Source organism: Gopherus flavomarginatus, chromosome 2 (genome assembly GCF_025201925.1).
Source record: "Gopherus flavomarginatus isolate rGopFla2 chromosome 2, rGopFla2.mat.asm, whole genome shotgun sequence".
Taxonomy (NCBI): Eukaryota; Metazoa; Chordata; order Testudines; family Testudinidae; genus Gopherus; species Gopherus flavomarginatus.
Genome location: NC_066618.1, coordinates 193,902,741 through 193,926,551, shown reverse-complemented (window position 1 = coordinate 193,926,551; position 23,811 = coordinate 193,902,741). Strand labels below are relative to the sequence as shown.

General features: G+C 39.3%; 1 protein-coding gene across 5 annotated transcripts in view; it reads left to right on the top strand.

Moving 5' to 3' along the window:
* Nucleotides 1-23,811, top strand: part of ATP9B (ATPase phospholipid transporting 9B (putative)) — a 318,545-nt gene that overhangs the window by 219,579 nt on the left and 75,155 nt on the right. For all 5 annotated transcript variants that reach the window (XM_050941785.1, XM_050941787.1, XM_050941784.1 and 2 more), the window contains 2 exons: nt 2,634-2,794; nt 22,812-22,954. In XM_050941785.1, the coding sequence (XP_050797742.1) occupies nt 2,634-2,794; nt 22,812-22,954 (304 nt within the window). The remainder of the gene's footprint in view (nt 1-2,633; nt 2,795-22,811; nt 22,955-23,811) is intronic.

Below are 23,811 nucleotides of genomic sequence, written 5' to 3'. Positions count from 1 at the left end.
CAAGCAATTATCGTGTTCATTATCCTAGAGCAACCCCTTTGCAAAACTGTTGGGGCTCTCTTAGACATTATGTACAAATTTTCCCTTGGAGATTAAAATTTCCAGTGGCGTATTTAATTTTGTTATCACAGTTATTTCAAACAGGACAAATATTAAGACAAGCAGAAGAAATTTGTTTTACAAATATAGGAAATTGTAATAAATGTTGAAAATTACTAAGTATACTTAATTCATCTTTCTCTTATGTAGCCATAATTACTTATTGTGATTATGAATATTTTAGATTCTTTTGGCTATGAAAAGCTTCGTTCTTTCATTGGTAGTATATGTTAGAAGTCTCTCGATAAAAGTACAATTGATGAGGTATCTATTGAAATATCTTCCCTAATTCACCTACACTACAGTATATTTAACAAGAAATTGGTTAATTATTTTTCATCAAAATGTGAGGCAGACTTTTTAACTACCTGAATAAAATAGAGAATAGTTTGATTGCAGAAACTCCCATACAGTAACATTAGAGTATAAAGCTGTTTACATTAGTGTGTTTTATATATATAATTCCAGGAGAGAATTTTTCAGGAATGTAGTATGCAGTTTAAAGAATTTATTTTTTTTCTATAGATATATCCTCCTCTTTTGAATGGGCATCACATGTAAAGTTGATTTCACTGTGGATAGCAAATAGAAATGTTAAGATTGTCTAATGACAGTAATGTAATGTACAGACTAGTGAGGACGGGAGAAGTTGTATAACAATTAATCACTATACCTGAAAAGACTTTTTTTACTGTGTACTTGAAAAAATATTTTACCTCAAAGTTTTCTTCTTACTTTAAACACTGTTCTAACAACATTGTAGTTGGATTTCAAACTCTTATGTTCACATCCGTCTTCATCAATTAGAAAGGTATTAATGCTTTGAATTAGCTACATATCAATGTGCAGTGGACTACATTTAATGTTTCTATCCTATGAGTGGCATTTTTTCAAAAGAAACTTTGTATTCATTTCTGTTAGTTTTTGTCTTGGCTTTTACAGTCTTTCACTGCTATGATGCAGGAAAAAAAGTGAGGTAGTGGTTATGCATATTGCAAGACAGTGATTCTTTATTTTATTACAAAAAAAGACCAACTCTAGAAGGCCAGATTAAATCATTCCTTTCACTTTTTAATGGGATTTGGATGAATAGAGTAAAATATGCACTTTGCATTCATTGATAGCATCTTTAGGTTGAGGTAATTGAGTCTTTTTTCCCTGACTGAATGAATAATGACTTCATCTGATCCTCAGCGAGGCCTGAAACTTAGACCGCCTTTGTCAACGCAAAAAGATCTGGGCTTTGAAACATGCTCTACTTCCCTGGCTTAATTTTTCTTCATTTTAATCCAAAAACCTATTTTTCTCAATAATTCAAGCATAAACTATGTAGTAGTTGAAGCAGCGGAAATTGCAAGATATTTGTCCTCGTTGTGCTGCTTTTTAAATGCAGCTGATAAATCAGCCGCTGTGGTCTTCAGCTGCCTAGTTCTCAAGGGAAGGGACAGCCCATGCTCAGGCAAGAATGCTGGAATTTTTCCGAACTATTTTAAAATAGTTTCTTTACAGATTGTTTATCTAGGAAAGTGTTATGTTTTACTGTCCTTGCTGGCAGGGTCTAAAGATAAAAGGGCATCTGCGATGGGGCTTAGGCATGTCTTGCTGACATAATTTTCCCACATATTTTACTGACTAAAAGATGATCCAAAAAAAGTGGATCTCAAATAGTTAGCATACAATGCACATGATTGAAATAGTGGAAATCTTAGTTACTGAGTTTTAAAAATATCTTTTCATTAGAAACATAGTAGCTGATGGGAGATCTACTGGCATGACACATTATTTAGGATAATGCTTATCAGAGAGATTGAATATATTTTCTTTTTTACTTATGGAAAGCCTGGGTTCTATTTTGCTGTTTTAAATCACAATCAATAGACATTCCATTTGACAATGATTTTTATTCATCTCAATACTTATGAAAAGCTTCTTTAGTAATAAGATGAATTTCATATAATAAATAACTATTTTTAAAAAAAGTCAGGGAAAAATTGATGGAATAAGGTCAGATTTCCAAAATAGTATTTCTTCTAAAGTAGTACTGTAGGGTTGCAAATTACAGGGAGTGTTAATGTCTCTCATATCTTTTGTATTACTTCATATCTGACTTATGATTCTCAACTCTACCAAGTCTAGTGGTCTTACACCGGCAAATGAACAGTACAAGCTACAAAGAAATCATGTAAAGTCAATAGTTTTGCTCAAAAGAAATTCTGGTCAGAATGTGTGATAGAAGGAAATAACTCCTACCCCACAAGCTGGTGGTCTCCGTGTCAGATATAAGGTAACTCAAAAGGTATTTATGGGACAGTTCACTCTGTGACTGTTGGAAGTATTATTGGAAAACTTCTGTCTCATGTAAATGTGGAAAATTATTCAGATTTGGTTATTCCAATTCAGTTGAACATAATTAAAACAGATTTCAAATAAGTATTAGTGGCCTTCTAGTTTCTAATTGAATAATTGCATAAGGTGTCAGTATGTGAATGATTTATGGTTAACTTTTATTTACTGATTTATATTGCTTCCTTTAGGTTGGTTTACTGGATCTTGAACTGAATCAACTGACCAAAGCCCTGTTTTTGGCTCTAGTTGCCCTTTCAATTGTTATGGTAACCTTGCAAGGATTTGTAGGCCCATGGTACCGCAACCTTTTTCGGTTCCTCCTCCTGTTTTCCTATATCATCCCTATCAGGTATGTATAAGAACAAGAGAGAAACACAGATGTCTAATTTCACTGAATGAGGCTTTCTTGAAATGTATACTTAGTTCTCATTGTGAAGGAAATTGATCTTACCAGGAAGCTGAAGGAGAAGGTGCCAACAAATCTGCTGATTCTTGAAGGATCACTCTACAGAAAACAATACTGTTGTATTTTTTTGTATAATGTTCATCTTGCAGGAGTAATCAGGATATCTAATCCTTTTACTAGCATAAATGTATTAATAAGGATACAATCTTGGTATATCAGAGGATATAGTTTTAGAAAACGTGTATCTGAATGAAGTATTTGATTTATTTTGGCATTTGTAATTTCTAATGCCTTGGTCTTGCTAGTTAAAATACTGAATAAAAACATAACTCTTTTTCACCACACTAATGTATATTGAATATAGCTTAATAGCTGTATACTACAGATGCTCTTTTGCAAGAGCTTTTTCTAACATGTGTTAGATACTGTAACCAAATAGAAACTTTTCCTAAATTAATTAGTTCATTAAGCATGAGTACAATATATTCAAACTGCAGATAAACTAGAACACGAACATAAGTATTTGTAATCTTGTGTTCTACAGAATGTAAAGCTCGCAACAAGGTTTACATAGTTAAGAATATTTTTCCCTTTCTAATAAAGTTTGCATTAGCAGAAATAAGAAATGCCCTCTGCAAGTCAAGATAAAGATGATTGTTACCATTTAGATGAAAATTTGTTAATTTAAGCACGAATGATGAACTCAATGCTATACAAGACGCAAAAATAAATATAGTCACTACCTTGGGAACTTTCAGAAAAGTAGGTAAATCCAGGTTTTGGTATACCATAGTATTTTAAAGGAGAACAAAGAATTTTCTGTGCAGTATTGGAAGAGGATGAAGGGACTCTATGGGTATCCTATCTTTGTGTAAAAGCACCCCTCCCTGTCATGGATTTTGTAAGGTCACGTATGTATGGTTGGAACAGAGTCAAATAGTTTGACGCTCAACTATGACCTGTTCTATGCTCAGTTGGTAAATGTATCTATTTTAAAAAATCTGAAACTTCTTTAAAAAAAAAAAAAGGTACTTGAATATACTGTGCATGAAGATGGGGACTAAATATATTCGTCAAATGGAAAGGGGCACAGTTAGTTGGGGAAATAGAGTACTTTATAGATTTTAAGAGAATATTGGAAGCAATAGAAATTTGAGGTTTCTTTTAAGTACACCTCTTCCTCAATATAAAGCTGTCCTTGAGAGCCAAAAAATCTTACCCGCATTATAGGTGAAACCGTGTTATATTGAACTTGCTTTGATCCACCAAAGTGCGCAAACTCCCCCCCCCCCACCGAGCACTGCTTTACCCCGTTATATCCAAATTCATGTTATATCGGGTGGCGTTATATTGAGGTAGCAGTGTAGTATATAAACTAAAAATTTTTACTGACAGCATCCCTTTATTGTGCAGCCAAAAATATTTGTTCTCTGTGTGTATTGTGTGCACTATTAACCCATCTACGTATGTGAACAAATCCTTTAACCCACGACTCTTAAACCTGTTGCAGAAGGCCAGAGATGTTGCTGTTAAATCCTTGATCTCTAATCAAGGAACTGAATTTACAGGAAACCAGGAAGGATCCTCAGTTTATCTTCAGTACAGCTATAGTGTTGATCTTTTCCAGAATTAGCAGAGGCCCACAAAAAGTGTGGCCTTAAGCCAAACAAAAAAAAATTACCTCACCAATAAGCGGCTCAATGTTTGGTGTGTTCTGCACAGTTAAGCTATACATAGCAATTAAATAGTATTTCTGTTAACTTCAGTGCAGTTAAGACTGAAACCAGAAGATGCATGTAAATATTAACCAGCAGGCTCTCTACCCACATCTGAGATTCTCCGAAAGTGCAGCCGGAACCTCGTTTTGCTTACCAGCCCTTCATAGCTAAGTGCCGACTCCACTGCCACTGACCATCACCTACTGTTCCTAGTATCAGATGTACCAACTCCTTTAGGTGTTTCTGGTTTGCCTGTTAAGTTAGCATTTATGTCCCAAGAAGTTCTCCTCCTCTCTCTAGTTAAATTGTTGTTTGTTGTCTAATGGTTACAATTAACAAGAGGCGAATGAAATCTTTCAACATTTTGGCAGCCAAGCATGATGATTTGCTGTCAGGCCCAAGTCCTGCTTTGTTTCTTTGCAGAGCACTGGCTATGCTATTTTCCCCCTTTTATTGTGAGTGTTTGAACTCCTATATGAAAGTGCTGAAAATTGAATATTTTTTTTGGGGGGGGAGGAGGCATCTTTCTATTGATGGATTGTATAAAAACTCCCTTGTGAGGTGCCACTGTCTGGCATGTATTAATGTTCTGTTACTGATTGTTAAAGGGTTTTAACTATCCTGTTGAGGCAAAAAATGCCTATATTTCTTAAAAAGTTGTGGGTGTAGGTTGACGTCTCTCTGTGAACATGCAAACTAAGGAAGGTTTGGAGAAGTTTATAGGGGGTTGTTTGCGGGGAAAAAGAGTGTTATTCCACAACAGCCTTTGTTTTAAGCCAAAGGTTCTAAAAATATATAGAGGGCAGATATATCTTGTTACAGGGTTAAATTGAGGGGTTTGCTTGTTAACATACTGAATTCTTATGTACTAACCCTGTGCCCTCTTCTCTGAGCATGAGTGGTCCTGGATGAGGCTCAGCTAGAGAGGAGCACATATAGTGTATGCATAGCCCCTGATATAAGGCTTAACATTGTAGTAGCTCTGTTGAGGGCAAGATCTGATCCCCTTCACTCCATAAACGAGCAGCTTGTGTGCTGCAGTAGCACTGTAGAGTGTGTCTGTGGTAACTTGATTGTTTGAAGAGGAGCATTCTGTCACAGCTGCACTCCTGCAGGAGCACCTGTTATAACTGTATTTTCTCAGCCCAGAAAGGAGGAACTGCTCCTTCCATGACAAGGTAGCAGATTTCATTTTCTCTATTTGCAATATACTGTCCTGGCATATAGCTTTGAATGCTATTTTGAATTATTTTCAACTACCTTTTCTGATTGTGTCATAGGATTAGTTATATCAAGTACATGAGATAGTCTGACAAGAAATGCTATCAGGAAAGATACATTATTGAGATCTGAGATGTGACATATTGATATCTGGAGGAAGAACAGACAGGAATCTAGCAGAGAATAGACTGTCTTCTCCAACATACACATCTACTCCCACACTGACTTTTTTTTTATCTTGAGTCAGCCCTGCATAAGGTCACCACCCACTCTCTCAACAAAATAAACAGCTCAGATCATATTGTTGTTCAAATGTCACTACACTTCTCTTCCTCTCCTCAGGATGTTAGACATGGAAGGTGAAGATTGACCTATTCTCAAGCTTGTACTTGAACTGTAAACCTCCTGGGATCATAATTACGAGAATAAAGATAATGAAGAGCCAGGAGTTGTCTTCTCTTTCACTGTGAGATGCTTTTAAAACAGTTATATGGGGGAAAAAGTTGAGCTTTTCTCCATAGGTAAAGGAAATCAGTTGGGAAAAAACTGGCTGTTGGAACATATTCATACTGGGAACTGTTCTGGTGTCTCTATTGTTTAATACACAGAGAGAGTTCAGCAAAGCTTTAAAAAGAAAAAATATATAAATTCAGCAATTAAGCAGGTTATCATTTATGGCCATATATCTTTGGAAAAGGGCACATAGATAAAACATGAAGGTGAATAGAATAGAGGAGACAGGTCATTGACCAACACTGAAGGAGCCATCCAGTCTTTTCACTGACCCCTATTGATATATGGTTGTGGAACTTATGGGAGATGTCAGCATTTCACTGTATCTTTAGGTTCCCTGCTACGTCAGAGGCAGGCAGAGGAGCATTAAAGCATATTGTAGATATCTGTGGAGTCATTGTGAGCATTTAAGCATTTGCTCTAAATAAAATCCTGGTTCATTCTTCCTCTCTTTTTGCAAGATCTTCTCAACACCTGTGTTCAAATGTTTGTTGCCATTACTGAGGCCATTATCAGTTAACTACATAGAGAGAAAATCGGCATATAAATGAGTCTCCACCACAGTCATATTGCTATTCAATAGTAATGTCAAGGTCATAGCTGAAGTTCTGATGTCTCATACCAAGATCTTAAGTGAATGACATTCACTTAGGTTTTGAAAGTGTTAAAAGCCTTCCATCCAGTAGCCTGTCTTTTGGATCATGTCCCTCCTGGCTAGTGAAGGGCAGGGGGCAAGAACTGGGTTCACTTTTGGTAAAAACCATATCACTGCTTCTTGAAACTGGAAGAAGTTGCTAAAGTAAAGTTTTGGTGCTGCCTTTACTGAAGAGACCATCATTTCATGCTTACAACTTGACTGGCTGTTGTCCAGTATCTATTCTTCAAACACTGGTTATGTTTATAGAGAAGTTTTTGTGTTGCGTAAACTAAATACATATGAATGCCTCAAATCTCTTTGATCCTTGCGAATCTAGGTTCAGACCAGGCTGTAGCTCAGGTGGCTTTTGTCCTCTTGACCATTCTTTTGATCCTGAAGTGGTATTCACTAATATGTAAACTCCAGTGTGAGTGGATAGGTCTGTTCTTGAGAGACTCTGTTGTTTTGTTGCTGGTTTGGGGCAATTGCTCATCATCCCAAATGGTGCTGTCCTGGAATCCCATAGGATTCCATCTTGTCTAATTATGGTTGATGATCATGTGGCAGCAGTATCCAGGAATGCCTTTTTTATCTCTGGTTTGTCGGCGGGTGGTACTGGTTTCCTTTGGATGCAGATCTTGTTTCATAGTGTATGCCTTTGTCACTTCCAGATTAGACTTCTATATAGAGTTGTACCTTATGCTGGCAGCGCATTCTATAAAGGACTCTTGACTTTGTAGCACTCTTGAACTCCTTGGTTCAAAATAGCTTGTACCTGTCAGACTTCAAGGCACATTACTAAGCCCATCTGTTTATTCCAGCTTTTGAGGTGGGAGAGCATGGTAAGGGTTGATATTTATTTTTGAACTGGGAGATGTTCTTTAGGATAGATTTTATTTGTAGTTGGTTTTTCTCATATTTTGGGGTGAACGGATGACTCTGGTTTCATTTTCATATGATTTTATTTTTAGTGTGAACCTCTTGTGTTATCTTATGCATAAAGATCATGCAGGTCTAATTAATTGAAGACAGTATGCAGCTATTTTTAAAGAGGACTAGCAATCTCCTCTATTTAGTCTAAATGAAAAAATTAAAATGTTAATTTTCATTATGTAGCACACAAGGCATTTAGATAGGTTGAGTGATCCTGCCTCTTGTCAATCCTCATCAAATTTTGTTTGGAAGATTTTTAAATGGTTGCCAGCTCAGTATGTAAGACCAGTTACCAACATTCTACTGAATGGAGGTTTTCTGCAGTCCAGTTCACTCTAACCATTGAGCCATTGTCAGCCACCATTAGAAATATTGAGAGGAAGATGATTTCTAGGTACTTAATATATCAAATATATTGGCATTGAATTAGGATCGTTTTCTGATTTTTATTTCAAATTCTGCAAGTTCCTCTTAAAAACCTGCACTTCATGCTCTATGCCATCCTTCCTTAGTTGCTGGCAGTCCATGTGTTGTAGAGCTAGGAAACGCCATTGGGAATCCAGAGCAGCTCCTGTCCTATTATGATTTCCCCAATGGCCGTAGGTAGTACTGATTATCATCAGCTATACTACACAGTGTCTATAATATGGTGGCCTTAAACCCCTTAGCCCATAACAACAAACAACCTCTGCAGATGCTGTTCAAGGGCTGCCCGTCTTCCCTTTTCTTTATTTTTGATTTTTCCTACAATATAACCTGTTTCTCCAGCAAATATCTCCATGGTTTGGCAATGGCAAGATGCTGCACTTGACTCCAGTTTAATTAATGTCCTGTTAAAGTGCATCAAAATTCTTTTGCAAGAAATTGGACATAACCATTGAAGATGCTATGGAACTAAGTAAGCTTCAGCTACCTAGTCAGAGAGAAGAAAATTTAAGAATACCTGGAAACTACTGTGGGAACATCTCCTTTATTTTGTATGATTTTATGTCACATTTTATTCATCTCTTGACATTAAATAGTCTGTCCTTACATTCTCCTGATAAGAGATAAGATGACCAGAACTGGAAAAAGTTTTCTAGGAGAGAATATACCAATTAGTATATTATATGCAATTTTCAATATTTTCTGTCCTATTCTTTATAACATACATCCTCACATTGTGCTTGAGTTCTAATGGCCACCGTACACTGAGACTAGGTTTTTCACAGAGCTGTCCTCAATGATGTCTTTGTCTTTTCTGGGTACAGAGCCCAGCAATATATGTGAGTAGCTTGCATTTTTCACTCCAATGTTCATAAACTTTGGATTTATCAACATGGAATTTCATCTTCCAGTGTAACTTGGTTAGGTCTCAAGAGGTTCCTTGGTCTTCTTTAGCCTAAATACTTTTGTCATCCGAAAACTTTGCCACTTAACTGCACGCACTGTTTCCCAGACAATCATAAATATATCAAACAGCACAGATCCTAACACAGTCTTTAGTAACCTGACGTTTACCTTTTGTCATGATTAAATTGGACCTTATATTCCTACTGCTGCTTAACATTTAGCCACTTTCAAATCCAGAACAATTTTGTCTTACCCCATGACTACTCAGTTTCTTTAGTAACTTTTTGTGAGAGAGTATTGATAGTTTAACCAATAGTTACTTCACTGGTTTATTGATTAAAACAATTAATATAATAGAAAATATTTTCTTTGGAGAGAAACTTTGCTGTTCAGACCTTATCATATCGTGATCTTTCTTGTATTTTATTCTATTTTTTTTTCTTATTTCTGTTCCCTGGCCCCATCAAGTTGACTTTTGGGTAGCCTTTGTGATATTGGAATAACAAAACTTGGGAGAAGATTATCTGGAAATGTGATCTTTGCTCAGCAATAGAAGGACAAATAGCAACCTAGAGCTGTGGAATAGCTCCAAATGTGTTTGGTCCATTTCTGGCATATAGATTGTTCAATATAAGCGCGGATAAAACCTTTCAATATCCATTTGTTATATGTAAGCACTGATTCTGCCTTTTGTAATTTAAAAAACTTTGTATTTATGCTGTACCTCGTTTGGACTGATCAGTGGCGCATATCACCAAGGTGAGGTTTAAGTTGATTAGACTAATTCTTTTAGTCCTTTATATTCATTTTATAGTTAGATTAATTTAATTTAGGTATTTCCATTATTCGTACCATAGGGCTTTAGTTGCCCTTTTGTCTGAGGTTGGGAACTTCCTTCCACACACTTTCAGTTACAAATTCTGAAAGGAGAGTGTAGTGGGGTGGTCACCCTGCTGAGTTTCCAGAGGAGTTAAAAACAGCCCTGGGAGGGGGCTGTAGCTGGAGATAGCAGCTTTTACACTGGGCTGATTGGGAGAAGTGGCTGTAGTTGAGGCCACGCCCCAAACAGACTCAGCTGGCCCTATAAAGGCAGAGAAGCCAGGGGCAGACAGGCAGCCTCTCTCTGTCTGTAGAGGAAGAAGGGCCTGGCTGCAGGGAGCTAGAGACAGGGTACCTGAATGGAGCAAGGCTGAGGAAAGGCAGAGGAGCTGGGGAGCTCCAGCCTGGAAAAGCCCCAGGATGCGACCTAGCAGAAGGCCAAGGGGTACTGGGAGTTGCAGAGGGCAGCCCAGGGGTAGGCAAAGGCAACAGGTCCAAACCCAACCTTGCCAGTGATTAGTAGGCTGATACTGCAGTCTGCCCCAGGGCATAGGGGCTAGATGATGACTGGCAGTAACCTGGTACTGAGGTGAGATGGGGATAGTGGGTGGGGGGTTTCCCAGGGAGGGGAGACCCTGAGAGAAAGGGGTTACTGCCAGGGGGAAGCACCCCAGCTAACAGGGCACAGAGTCTAGAGAGGGACACGGGGCCGAGCAGGAGTGGATCACCAGCCCAGAGGGCGCTCTGGGCTGGAAAAAGAGCTAATTCCCTGAGAGACTAGCAGGAGGCACCGCAGGAGTGAGTCCACATTGTCTACAAGAGATTCTGAAATTACAGAGAGCAAGGCATGTTTCTTAATTTCTTTCCACTATCAATTTGTAGTACTTTTTTGTGTTTATATTTCATTTGTTAAAGAAAATCACCGCAGTCTGGGTATACATACAGTAAAAAAACCCCACGGAATTTAATATTACAACCATTAAGTAAGTTAGACTTGCCCTAATAAAAGGGGTATAAAATTGCCCTTCCCAACCAATCAGGCAAAAACTATAATATGTGTACCATATGTATATTGAATAATGCCCTGAAGATGGATAAAGTGAAGTTTTGTCAGGCCAGTGGGGATTCCAGAGTTAAGGACCTTCCATTAAGAACTATTTGTCCACAGCCCCTAGTATTCATCCCTAAGAACTGTTTATCAGCTTACTTATACTTCCATGATGAGAACTTGATGCAGCTGTGGCGCAGTAAAGACTGACCAAATTGTTGGCACCACAGAATCTGGAGCTTCAGAGGTGGGATTGACTTCTTCAGAGTTTACCAGTCCTCAGATGCCACTTGGAAGCATTTTCAGGTCAACACAGCCATGACTCAAACTTGTAGAAGAAAGTTCATGCTCTGAGCGTGTGCTCCAAGAGTGGAGTCAGGAGGCATGGAAGGTATTTCAAAACAGTGTTAAGTTGGCCTGTCATCTGGTCTCGGCAACCTTCAGTGCAGCTGCTACCTTATGAATAGATACCTGTAGATGTGCATAATTACACTTGGATACTATTAGGAAGCTAGATGACCTACCATAAAATACACCCAAAAAAGTTTGAGGACCAGGTGGAGGCTGTTTTTACAAAGAGATGTAAGTGACAAAGAGCCTGTAATCTCTGGGCTCAGTATTTCACTCCACCACCACCACCACCTGCTATAGAAAGTGTAGTGTGAAATGCACCTTCTTAGAATTTAATAAACTAGTGTTTGAATCATTGACTGGATTCAAAGTTGCCTGATATCCTTAGGGGGGGAGGTGTTTGGCCTCAACAGCAGCAGAAACTGAGGTGTCCTAAACCCCCTTTCTTCAAGTTCCAGAGGCTCCAAAGCTAAAAGGCTCCAGAGTCTATAGCAATTCTATCAATGCCAGCAGCTTCACAGGACTTCAGAGGGAGACTTCTGGCATTTTACCCTCAAAGGCCTAATGGTCACCTCAGAGTACATTGAGTCTTGACCACTGTTCAATGTAACAGAGAATCCTTCAGATTATGAATAGCTACATTGCCTGCCCATCTCTTCCTGTTAATTATGAGAATGCCCTTGAGAATCCACCCCTCCTAACAGTCCTAAAACATCTGCTTCTGAGAAAAATAGGGGAAGGGGTTTTATTCCAGGTACTCTCTCATACACAACATTCCAGGTAGCTCAGACCTATACTAGAACTCAGTAATCTGTATGTGGTTAAAAAACAAACAAACCCTGGAGATGTCCTGGGAACCAACTGCCTCTCCTAGTGACTTAATTCAATTTACTAAAAAGTCCATATCTAAAAAGTGTGTCTGATTGTCCTACTGCTATGATCTAGCAAGTCTGCTGTTAAATTATATCATGGCTCATGCTCCCCATGGCAGAAGTGCTTCATATATATCATATGAGATATCAGGACAGAACATGTGATGAGGTTATGTGGCATTAAAGGGTTTATTATCATAAGATTGAGATGTCCACATGACTTGTGAGAGGCTTTTCTACTCGTGAGATAAGCAGGCCATCCCAGTGAGTTTAAATGAACCTTTATATCACTCCATGTCATGTGTTCTGTATATTACATGTGTTTTACAAAAAAAAATTATACAAAGGATTTAAGCAGTTATAACTAGTTTTGTATTTTCCCATCTGTAGCCTAGGTCACTTAATTGCAGTAGTGTGAAACTAACTGTGCAGTTCTTTGAGGGAGAGAAGAAATTAATAAAATCTCCTTTATACATACTTGACGTATTGTAGCTATTCTATACATAAAAATATCATTACTTAAAAATATTATATATAAGGACTGTTCAGAGCTAAAGATGTATGCTAAACTGACTGGATATAAATTCTAAGTGTGTTCCATTGCAAAGCTGGGAAGCTCCCCTTTCCAGGCATATAAAGTTTCAGTTCCTAACCCTACAGGTTAGGAGACATCAAATCAGAAGACTGTCGCTGGTCCAGGGCCTGAATATTATCCATCCTGTGCCAGTATTCTTGTACTGGTCATCTGCTCCAGTGTTTATTTTTTGTTTTTGAGACAACCTCCCTCTGCTGCAGTATTTGTTTTTGAAAGCTTTTCTATTTGATATCTTTTATCTAATATCAATACAAATAATGCCTACTGTGGCTGAAATACACTAATTTTTTTTCTCTTTTTAATTTTGTTTACTTTATACATTTTAATAGCACAGTCTTTCATGATTTTACCTCCATAACAGATCAGTAAGTTTTTGCTGTTCAGTGTACCTCTTTCACACAACAATGAAAGAAAGAAAAACCTTTTTTAAAATTAGGAAAATATGACTGTAAGGCTGCATAAATTGTCAGGGGGCCTCTGGGCAGGCGTAGTACCTAAAACTATTTTTAACTCATTCAAGCTAATTTGTTTAGATTTCAAATTGGAAATTAATTTAACTTAATTTGAGCTGTTCTAGCTCCTCTTGAACATGAAAACAGAAGTCATATACAGCAGCAGCAGCAGCAGAATCACCCTGGAACAAATCGAGTTCTTGAGCGCAGGAAGCACAAGAGAATTATCTAGTTTTGTGAAATTATTGAAGTATTTCAGTGAATATTTAATAATAGTAAAATATTGAGACAATATTTTAATAAATTAGGCTACACCCATACTTACTTACCCACTATTTTGTAGCCTCAGAGGATTAGATATATTTTGACAGACCAGTACAAATTCTTTAAGGAGCAAAGATCAGTTGAAAAATGTTCAGTTCATATAGTGGATTCAGTTATGCCAAAACAAAGGATTTTTCCCAAATACCTACTAGTAGCCTGATCCTGCCTTGGTAATTTTCCTCTCCAAGCCTCCTCTCCTATTTCTACCTCTTGCCCTCCCTGCCCCACTCCCTCCGGTTTAGTGGTTTTATTCCCATTTTCCCTGACCCCACCTTGGTTTCCATGGCTTTTTTTTCCCACATGCAATCAGATCTCTTTCCCCATGGTTTCTTTTCTCCCATTTTTGCTCTCATTTCCTTTTTTGTTCTTTCTTTCCTCCATGTCTCTTTTCAACCCTTTTTGTCTCTCCTCTTCTCCCTGCTTTTCTGCTTTCCCTTTCTTCCCTTACTTTTAATCTCCACTCCTGCCACTTCCCCCTTTTTGTCTACTCTCTCTCCATTTTTTCCCCTTAACCCTTCCCATTTGTCCTCTCAAATAAATGTTTTCTTCTGCCATCCATTTTAGCCCTCCACCCTCTTACCAGATCTGAGAATGTCTGAGTGGCAGCTCAGTTTGCTCCTCTCCTGCTGTCTTAGTGAACTCTGGTGCAACCTCCACTGCACAATTCTCCTTCTGGCTCATCTGTAGCAAGAGGCACCAGCCAAAATTCCTGCTGTGCTTCATTAACTTAATGGGTAGGACCACACCAAGGCCTCAAACCAGGGCTTGGGAGATCTCTGCTGGCATTGTTGAGGGCCCTGATTGTGCTATCGGGATAGCATCTAAGGGTATGTCTACGCTACAGGATTATTCTGATTTTACATAAACCGGTTTTGTAAAATAGATTGTATAAAGTTGAGTACACGCGGCCACACAAAGCACAATAATTCGGCAGTGTGCGTCCATGTACCGAGGCTAGTGTCGATTTCTGGAGCGTTGCACTGTGCGTTGCTATCCCGTAGCTATCCCATAGTTCCCGCAGTCTCCCCCGCCCACTGAAATTCTGGGTTGAGATCCCAATGCATGATGGTGCAAAAACAGTGTCGCGGGTGATTATTGGTAAATGTCGTCATTCAATCCTTCCTCCGTGAAAGCAATGGCAGACAATCATTTCGCGCCCTTTTTCCCTGGATTGCCCTGGCAGACGCCATAGCATGGCAACCATGGAGCCTGTTTTGCCTTTTGTCACTGTTACTGTATGTGTACTGGATGCTGCTGACAGACGTGGTACTGCAGTGCTACACAGCAGCATTCATTTGCCTTTGCAAGGTAGCAGAGATGGTTACAATCCCTATTGCACTGTCTGCCATTGTAATTTGGTGATGAGATGACGGTTTTCAATCATTTTGTATCTTTTGCAATTGGGAATTGGTGATGACGGTTATCAAGCATTCTGTACCGTCTGCTGCTGTCATGGGTGCTCCTGTCTGGCCTCGCTGAGATCAGCCGGGGGCGCATGGACAAAAATGGGAATGACTCTCCGAGTCATTCCCTTCTTTACGTTTTGTCTAAAAATAGGGTCAGTCCTGCCTGGAATATGGGGCAAGTCTACTAGAGAGCCAGAGAGCACAGCCGCTCCGGGTCAGAGCCCCAGAGATCCCGCAGAAATGATGAGCTGCATGCCATTCTAGGGGATGCCCCTGCAACAACCCCACCAGTTGCTTCCCTCCTCCCACACCCCTCCTGGACTACCGTGGCAGTGTCCCCCAATTTGTGTGATGAAGTAGTAAGAATTCAGGAATAAGAAACACTGACTTTTTAGTGAGATAAAGTGAGGGGGAGGCAGCCTCCCGGTGCTATGATAGTCCAGAGAGTACAGAATCTTTTCTTTAGGTGCAAAAGGCGGGGAGAGGGGGCTGATGGAGCTCAGACTCCAGCTGCTATTATGAGGACGGTTACCCAGCATTTTGTACCATCTGCCAGGAATGACAGGGAGTCCATTCCCATTTTTACCGAGTCCAGCCAGGAGCACTCACAGGATGATGACGAGGGATGGCTGTCAGTCATTTTGTACTGTACCGTCTGCCACTGGGGAAGAGAGAGGAGAGGATGCTGCTGTTTAGCGCTGCAGCACCCCGTCTACCAGCAGCATCCAGTAGATATACGGTGACATTGAAAAGTGTCGAGAAACTATTGTTTTCCCTTTTCTTTGAGGGCGGAAGGGGGGATAAATTGATGACATATTCCCTGAACTACTGGCAACAGTGTTTTTGACCCTTCAGCCATTGGGAGCTCAGCCAAGAATGCAAATGCTTTTCGGAGAGTGCAGGAACTGTGAGATAGCTGGAGTCCTCAGTACCCCCTCCCTCCCTCCATGAGCATCCATTTGATTCTTTGGCTTTCCGTTACACTTGTCACGCAGCACTGTGCTGAGTCCCTGCTGTGGCCTCTGTCTATCATAGCCTGGAGATTTTTTCAAATGCATTGTCATTTCGTATTCTGTAACAGAGCTCAGATAGAACAGATTTATCTCCTCATACAGCGATCAGATCCAGTATCTCCAGTATGGTCCATACTGGAGCTCTTTTTGGATTTGGGACTGCATCACCACCCGTGCTGATCAGACCTCCATGCTGGGCAAACAGGAAATGAAATTCAAAAGTTTACGGGGCTTTTCCTGTCTACCTGGCCAGTGTATCCGAGATCAGATTGCTTTCCAGAGCAGTCACAATGGTGCACTATGGGATACTGCCCAGAAGCCAATACCGTCGATTTGCAGCCACACTAACCCTAATCTGACATGGCAATACCGATTTCAGCACTACTCCTCTCGTCAGGGAGGAGTATAGAAATCGGTTTAAAGTGCCCTTTATATCGATATAAAAGGCCTCATTGTGTGGACGGGTGCAGGATTAAATCAGTAATGCTGCTAAATTTGGTTTAAACGCGTAGTGTAGACCAGGCCTAATTCTCATCATCCAAGTTCTCTGGCTTAGTTCAGATGCAGAGATCTCACTTTTGGGTTTTCTCTTTATCTTTAACCATAGTACTGCAATATTCCTGATAGTTTCCCATGTTCAGATATTGGGTGAGGATGCCTTGGGGAAACTGGTGGCCCTCATAGTTTGCTGGGTGTGGAATGAAAAGTTCAGGTTTTAGTCACCTCTTACCTGTTCACAAAGAGGTGGGAAAGAGATGGATCCTCTTTCATTGCCAAAAGCCTCAACTGACTCCTGAGTTTTAAAACTTTCCATGTCTTCGTAGGGGCTAAAATCTCCACCTTCCCTCTGACATCTTCTGTAGTGTATTGAAAACTAGGAGACAACAAAGTAAATTTATTAAATATTAAAATTAGTAATATAAAATACCAGTCTGTTTGCATTATTTGTGTATCATATTTACCTACATTAAAAATTGAGATTTCATATTTATCTGCCAGAGAAACCCATAGACTCACCACAGAATTTAGGCCAGTTTATTTCAATCCATCCTTTGAGCTGCTGAAGAAAGAAGAGAGGATGAAAAAGGAAGAATTTATGCAGTATCCGGACTAGACAGGTGTAATGGAACAAACAGCAAAAGGAAAGGTAGCCCTGAATATAGGGGAATTCTAGTGAGAGATTTATTGGACTAAACTCAGAGGGGAATTGATGGACACTGTATTGCTTGGGACATTGAAAACAAGATAGGGATATCACTAGAAAGTCCTTCAGTGTTAGGGGGTAGAATAAGTTCCCTAATAGCTGTTCTCCATCTCTTGGTTTTTCTGATTTAGCTTTGATGTAAGATATCAGATAGGCTTTGATACATAAAAATTTATTCCAACGTACACAGTTGCAAGAAATTGATCCTCCAAGTTCTTAATGAGATTATTAACTTATCTCATTAATATGTTTCTATAACGTTTGCTACAAGAGATTGTTCTTTTCCTGTTATAACAGTCCTTTTAGAAGCAATGAGTATCAGTAAAGCTACCAATAATTTCTCTCAATACATTTTAATATTTTGTTCCACTGTTCCTTCGAGTACTCCCCCATGTGATAAAATAACCTTTCCTGATAACATTCCATTCATCTTTCCCTCGATTATCTCTCTTTTCCTACCTCATCCTCAGATCTCAAAATCATTGTCCTTGTGTATTCTGATTTAGTTTTTCAAAGCAGTCTGGAAGACTGACATATTTTCTTTTAAAGTTAGTAGAAGTTGTGTCTAAATCTCCTAGACTGCTTTGAAAATTTCAGCCTCTGCCTGTCCTGTACTCTGGCTGTAACATTAATTTCCGCTAGCTGGACTGTGTGTTCTGTCTTGCAGAGTCCAAAATCACACATGGACATGTCGTCAATAACATCAGCCTGTGTAATCCTGAATACCGATGATCTCTTAGCCAACAAGTCAAAACCATGGGACATGTTAGGAAGGAAGCCTCAGTTGACTTTTTTTCTTTGAGGATGATTAACTACTAGACTTTCTCAGCTCACTACATCTGTCTCTGGGATAAACTTATTTTTCCTTGAGCATATCCAAGAAACCCATAAAAAGGGATCACCTTGCCATTCCTTGGTGATATTTCATCACTTCCTACTGTGTATATAACAGGGTGGCCAAACCATGACTTGCTAGCCACATGCAGTTCTTTTATAGTTAAAATGTGGCTTGAGGCGCCCCCACATTCTCCACCTACCAGACTTGACATGCGGGGGAGGGGGAGAAATCAGGACCTCTGCCTTGCAGCAAGGTAGTGCAGTAAGGGCTTGTACCCCAGCAGATATGCCCCAGCTCTCGAACGTCTGAAGATTGTCATATGCAGCTTGGAGGGTCAGTAAGTTTGGCCACCCCTGATATATAACTGTATATAGTTAGGGATGTAAGGTCTATTACCGTTCACTCTCATCCTAAACCAGAAGTTTGTGTCTTTCTGAAGAGGTTGAAAGTAAGGGGTTGATTTTTTTTTTCTGTAAGAGACAACACTTCTTTATTTCAGTGCTTGCAGGAAACACTGAAATACGTGAAGGAAGTTAAATCGATTGCCCTTTCCCTGTTTTTCACTCAGTTTCCGTATAGGAATCCAAGGTCCTTTTCCTCTCTGATCCTTGAAGTAAGTTTCACCAAGGGGCATCAACTGAAACCACAAATGTTATTTTCTAATGGAGCACAGTACCACTGTGTGAAAAGAGCTCAGCAGTAGTAGTATCAATTATTTGTATTAGCACAGCACCTAGAAGCCTTAGTAATTGACCAGGACCCTATGGTGCTAGGCCTGTAATAACACAGAACCTGTTTCTTATCTTCTTTGAGAATCACCCATCCCATTTGCTTGGGACAGAGAATTAACTCAAATCAGAGTGTGCTAGAGATCATTTAGAAAAGAAAAGCTATCCAGTTCACTTCCATGCCTTCTGTATTCCAAAGTAGTTCCATTTTGGTGACCTTAGGACACACTGGAATTCCTATTTGTTTTTCCTAGCTGTGAGCGATTGCGGGGATTCTGGTGCGAAATTTTAAAGAATGTAAAGATTATTTGAGCTGTTGGATTGTGTATGTTAAATGTTAGATAAAGAGGGTTACTGAAGTAGTCTGTTTTTATAATTGTATTTTTAAAATGTGTCAAGGAGTGCGCTTAAAGCAGAAAAAAGGCACTCTTTTTTTTAAATGACTGCATAAATTAAGTACATGCCAACTTGTTCCCCATCCCTTTTCAGAGATGCCTCTCAAGCAGCTTCTGAAAGAATATGCTGTGGCCCTGTTTGTCTTTATAAATGCCAGGTAATGGTTCCACAACATCTCAGGCTCCTGGAAATCCATGTATATCTATGCTTGTCCCTCTGGTTCTATAGAACCTCTGCATCAGTGGTGTCCAGATTTTTCAAGCTCAGGGCCAAATATATTATTTAAGAAAGGGCAAGGGTCCTCAATTAATACTTGAAGGTAGATCCTCTGCTTTGGTCCATTTCCTTGTTCCACTCAGGTGGTGCAAAGGAAGTAGAAACCACCTGAAGTATCCTGCTGGGAATTCTCCTGGCATTTCAGCTGCTTCTTATGCCTCCCTCCTCACAGTTCCTGGTGCAAGGGGGGTGTTGGAGTGGGAAAGAGGAATGGATAGAGCACACTGTGCTCTAGCTTATTCTTAGCTAGTGTGCAACACCTAGGGAACTGTTGCCAGCTGCTGCTAGTTAAAGCAGCCCCAGGCCATTCTTATCTATAGGAGGGCTGTAGTAGAGAATCAGGGAGCTGTAACTGGTGAGTGGACTTCAGCTTCTCCTATTTTTCCCCATCCTGGTCTTCTCATAGGTGGTTGATGGGAATAGGGGAGCTATCCTGTAGTAGGCCCTTTTGTAGGGTAAGGTCAAGCTCTTTTCTGTGTCCCTTTGGCTCCCGTAAGGGAAGTGGGCAATGAAGCAACAAGCAACCAAAGGAAGAACTGCAGCAGGGGAGGGGGACAGCAGCTGCTTAGAGTGCTTCCATTGGCTTCTCCCATCAGATTCTCCTGGGAATGTTTTGGAAGTGGTGGAAGGCAGTTGGGGAGGAGGCAATGAGGAGCTGATTAAAAGTTTTCAGTTTAAACATCATGGGTGTGAGTCAGGGAAGACACTTCTGTTTCATAATCAAATATAGACTTTCCTCTTATCATAGTCTCCCTCTAGAGCCACAGCTTTAACACCCTGGCTGTGCATTGCAAAGAAACCTGTCTCCCTGGTTACTTCCTCCACTTTTTGAATCAAAACTCCAATGCGTTCTAAGAACTTACTGGAGATTTTGTATTTTGCCATATTACTTTTCCAACAGATGTCCTGGGTAGGTAGTCTCCCATTGCAATCAGGTTTTATGTTTTGAATTTTTCTTTTATTTGTTCTAAAAATGCCTCATTCACCTCCTCCTCCTGATTTGGTGGTCTGTGGTAGACCACTACCATGATATCAGCCCTACTTTTTTACTCCTTTTGTCTTAACCCAGAGACTTTCAATTGGTCTGCTTCTCATCTCCTTCTGGACCTCGGAACAATGCAACACCTTCTTTTTTAACCTGCCTTTCCTTCCTGAACAAGCAGTAAACCCCCCCTCCCCATAAATATTCCAATCATGAGACTGATCCTACCTAATCTCTGTGACACCAGTTGTAATTTAGCTTATGTACTACTTCCTCCTGTTTGTTCCCAATACTCCTAGCATGTGTGTAGAGACATCTAAATCTTTGAGCATATTCCTCAGTTGATTTACTTCTTGTTGCTTGAAGCGTGACCCTATTGTAATTTTTCATGTCCCCTCAGCATCTAGCCCTCCATTAAGGTCACTTTTTTATGCTTACCTGTGGGCTTTTGTCACCTGACACCTTTCAACTATTTTTGAACTGTTGAATTTAAGATATTTTTGTCATATAATCAAGATTCTCTTAGTGCATAAAAGTGTTTTAAAGGAAATATTAAAAGTAGTAGTATTTAACAACCAAACATGTGGAACCTGTACAGCACCGAGCACAACATCTCTCTCTCTCTCACTCAAAAGTCTTTATCTAATGAGACTTTTCATTCAGGGTTACTTGTACTCTCTCTTGCCATGAAGATCAAGTAGAACAGTTATTATTAAAAATAATTGTACAAAGCTTTTATCATGATTAGTATTTTGGTAGTGTCAACAATGTGCTAGGTGATGGCCACACATAGAGACGATGCAGTCCCTGCTAAGCATCAGAAGAAAGATCTGGGATTGGGATCCGCTATACAAAATGCACCTCTATCCCGATATAACACGACCTGATATAACACTAATTCGGTAAAGCAGTGCTTGGGGGGAGAGGGCTGCACACTCCGGTGGATCAAAGCAAGTTCGGTGTAACGCGGTTTCACCTATAACACGGTAAGATTTTTTGGCTCCTGAGGACAGTGTAGATGTGTAAAAATAAACAAATAGCGGTACTTCTAATGAACCTATAATTGTTTCTTAAAAAAGAAAAGTCTGTTAGTCCTCTATTCTGTTGCCTTTCCTATTTGTTTAAACTAATTTTATTGTGGCTTAAAGAAGCCCTCCAGGTGATCAATATTCTACAAAATTGGCAACGAAGGAACTAAGGAAATAGCAGAGAATTACCTTTGAGAGAAAAAAACCCAGTGTCCAGAAAAGCCTGTTTTTCCTTTTGGCCTGAGCCTTACGTAGTCTTTTGCTGAGCAAATTACAAAAGGGGTAGTGGATGAACATTTATTTCACTATGAAAATACGTGTGTTGAAACTGCTGAATATCATACAACTCTGATTAAGCATGTCTGTTGTCTAGATGGCATGTAGCTATCTGTGAATTATTATCCGCTTAAGTGAGTCACAGTCGCTTGTGCATGAACAACATTCGTATCCATTACACTGTGGTGGCAAGCGTACAGATAGGAAGCATTTGAAAAGTTTTTAGTACTTCTGCCATCTTGGTATTGCTGTAAGATGGCATGTTGGGAATCTTAAGGGAATTGTTGGTATTCTGTCCCCAGCAGCACTTTTAAACAGACAGCACTGTATTAGACAGTCTTAAATGAAGTCATAATTTGATCTTCAAGAGAAATAGGACTGAAATGAACCCTGGTTGACTGACCTGTCTGGGAAAGGATGTGAAATTCATTGGTTTTAAGATGGGGACACTAGTCATAATCTTGTATTCTGAAATGAAAGCTAGCTAGTGTTGATGGGACATTTACAGTGCCTTTTGTGAAGGGGAAGTCATGCTAACTTATATGTCTCCATATCACAAAATGAATATAGCTTTTATAATCAACAAATGATGGAATCTTTGAAATTGTTCATAACATTTATATAATTGTGCTGAATTATGCATCATTACATTTTAATCAATATTTTCAATACAGTAACTAAAATATATCTTTAACCACTTGCAATTTTTTTATAGTTCTTTGAAAGGACAAGTAGACCTATTAATATGTACTTGTATTGTGGTAGTGCCTAGTACCCCAGGCATGGCATAGGGAACAAGAACAAAAAGACTGTTCCTACTACAAAGAGTTTATAATCTCAGTATGTAGTTTCAAATAAAAGTAATTTTTCAAGATTTTGCTGATATGTTATGATAAAAGCAGCTTTTAGTTCAATTATAACTTTTTATGGTTATAAGTGTCATCTTTTTAAGATATTATCTTGGGTTTACACTGAGTATGATATACTCTTCTTTGCAGTTTACGTGTGAATTTGGACATGGGCAAAGCAGCCTATGGATGGATGATTATGAAGGATGACAATATTCCTGGAACCGTTGTACGAACCAGCACCATACCAGAGGAGTTGGGGCGTTTAGTATATTTACTAACGGATAAAACAGGTACATGTGGCTACAATTTTTCCAGAATCATCTGATTTTTTTTATGATGTTTAAGAATCTTTTTTCCATATGTTAACTTCATTTATTTCCTTGTAACAGGATAAATGGCCACTGATTTTTTTTTAAGTTAAACATTAAGCATGTGTTTACATTTTTTGGTGTATCAGGGCCTATGGAGTTGATTCTTCAAGTCCTTATTACCCCACGCAGAATTTATTTTCATGAATAGTTCCCTTGATTTCAATGAGACCACTCAGTACAATAAACTATACTTGCTTTTAGAATTATGGCATAAATTATCCATGTGACTTACTCCAAAAGATGCTATATGCCATTTTAGCCTTTATACTGCCATTTTCATCTGTGTGCATCCTTGCAACCTCATTCCCTTGAAAATATTTTAAGAAGACTCGAAGTTAGGACTGGTTTGTAAGAGAGCAAGTCTTTGCCAAAACAGCTAGTCATAAAGGTCATCCTCCTTAAAATAGCAGTTTGTTAGGGAGAACAAAAGTCATGGTCATCTGTTGTTACTTCTGATGCTCCATTTTCCGAACACCAGATTATCAATTTCTTTTTGAGCCACTATTGGGCTGTACAGCTCCGTTGAATGATCTGAAGAGCTGAGGATTCATTTCAAGGCAGCTGATGGAGTCCTACTGGGCAGATTCTTTTTTTAGCTTTAAAATAAAATCCCACTGTATCTGAGGTTTCCCAGGTAGCAGAGCATGAAAGAGGGAGCTGAGAGCTAATAGGTGTGGAAGAGAGAAGCTGGGAAAGAACTGGAGTAGAACATGTTCTAAGCTGCTCTCCCTTATTGTATTTGATTTGGCGTGTTGGGAAAATTAACACAACTATCC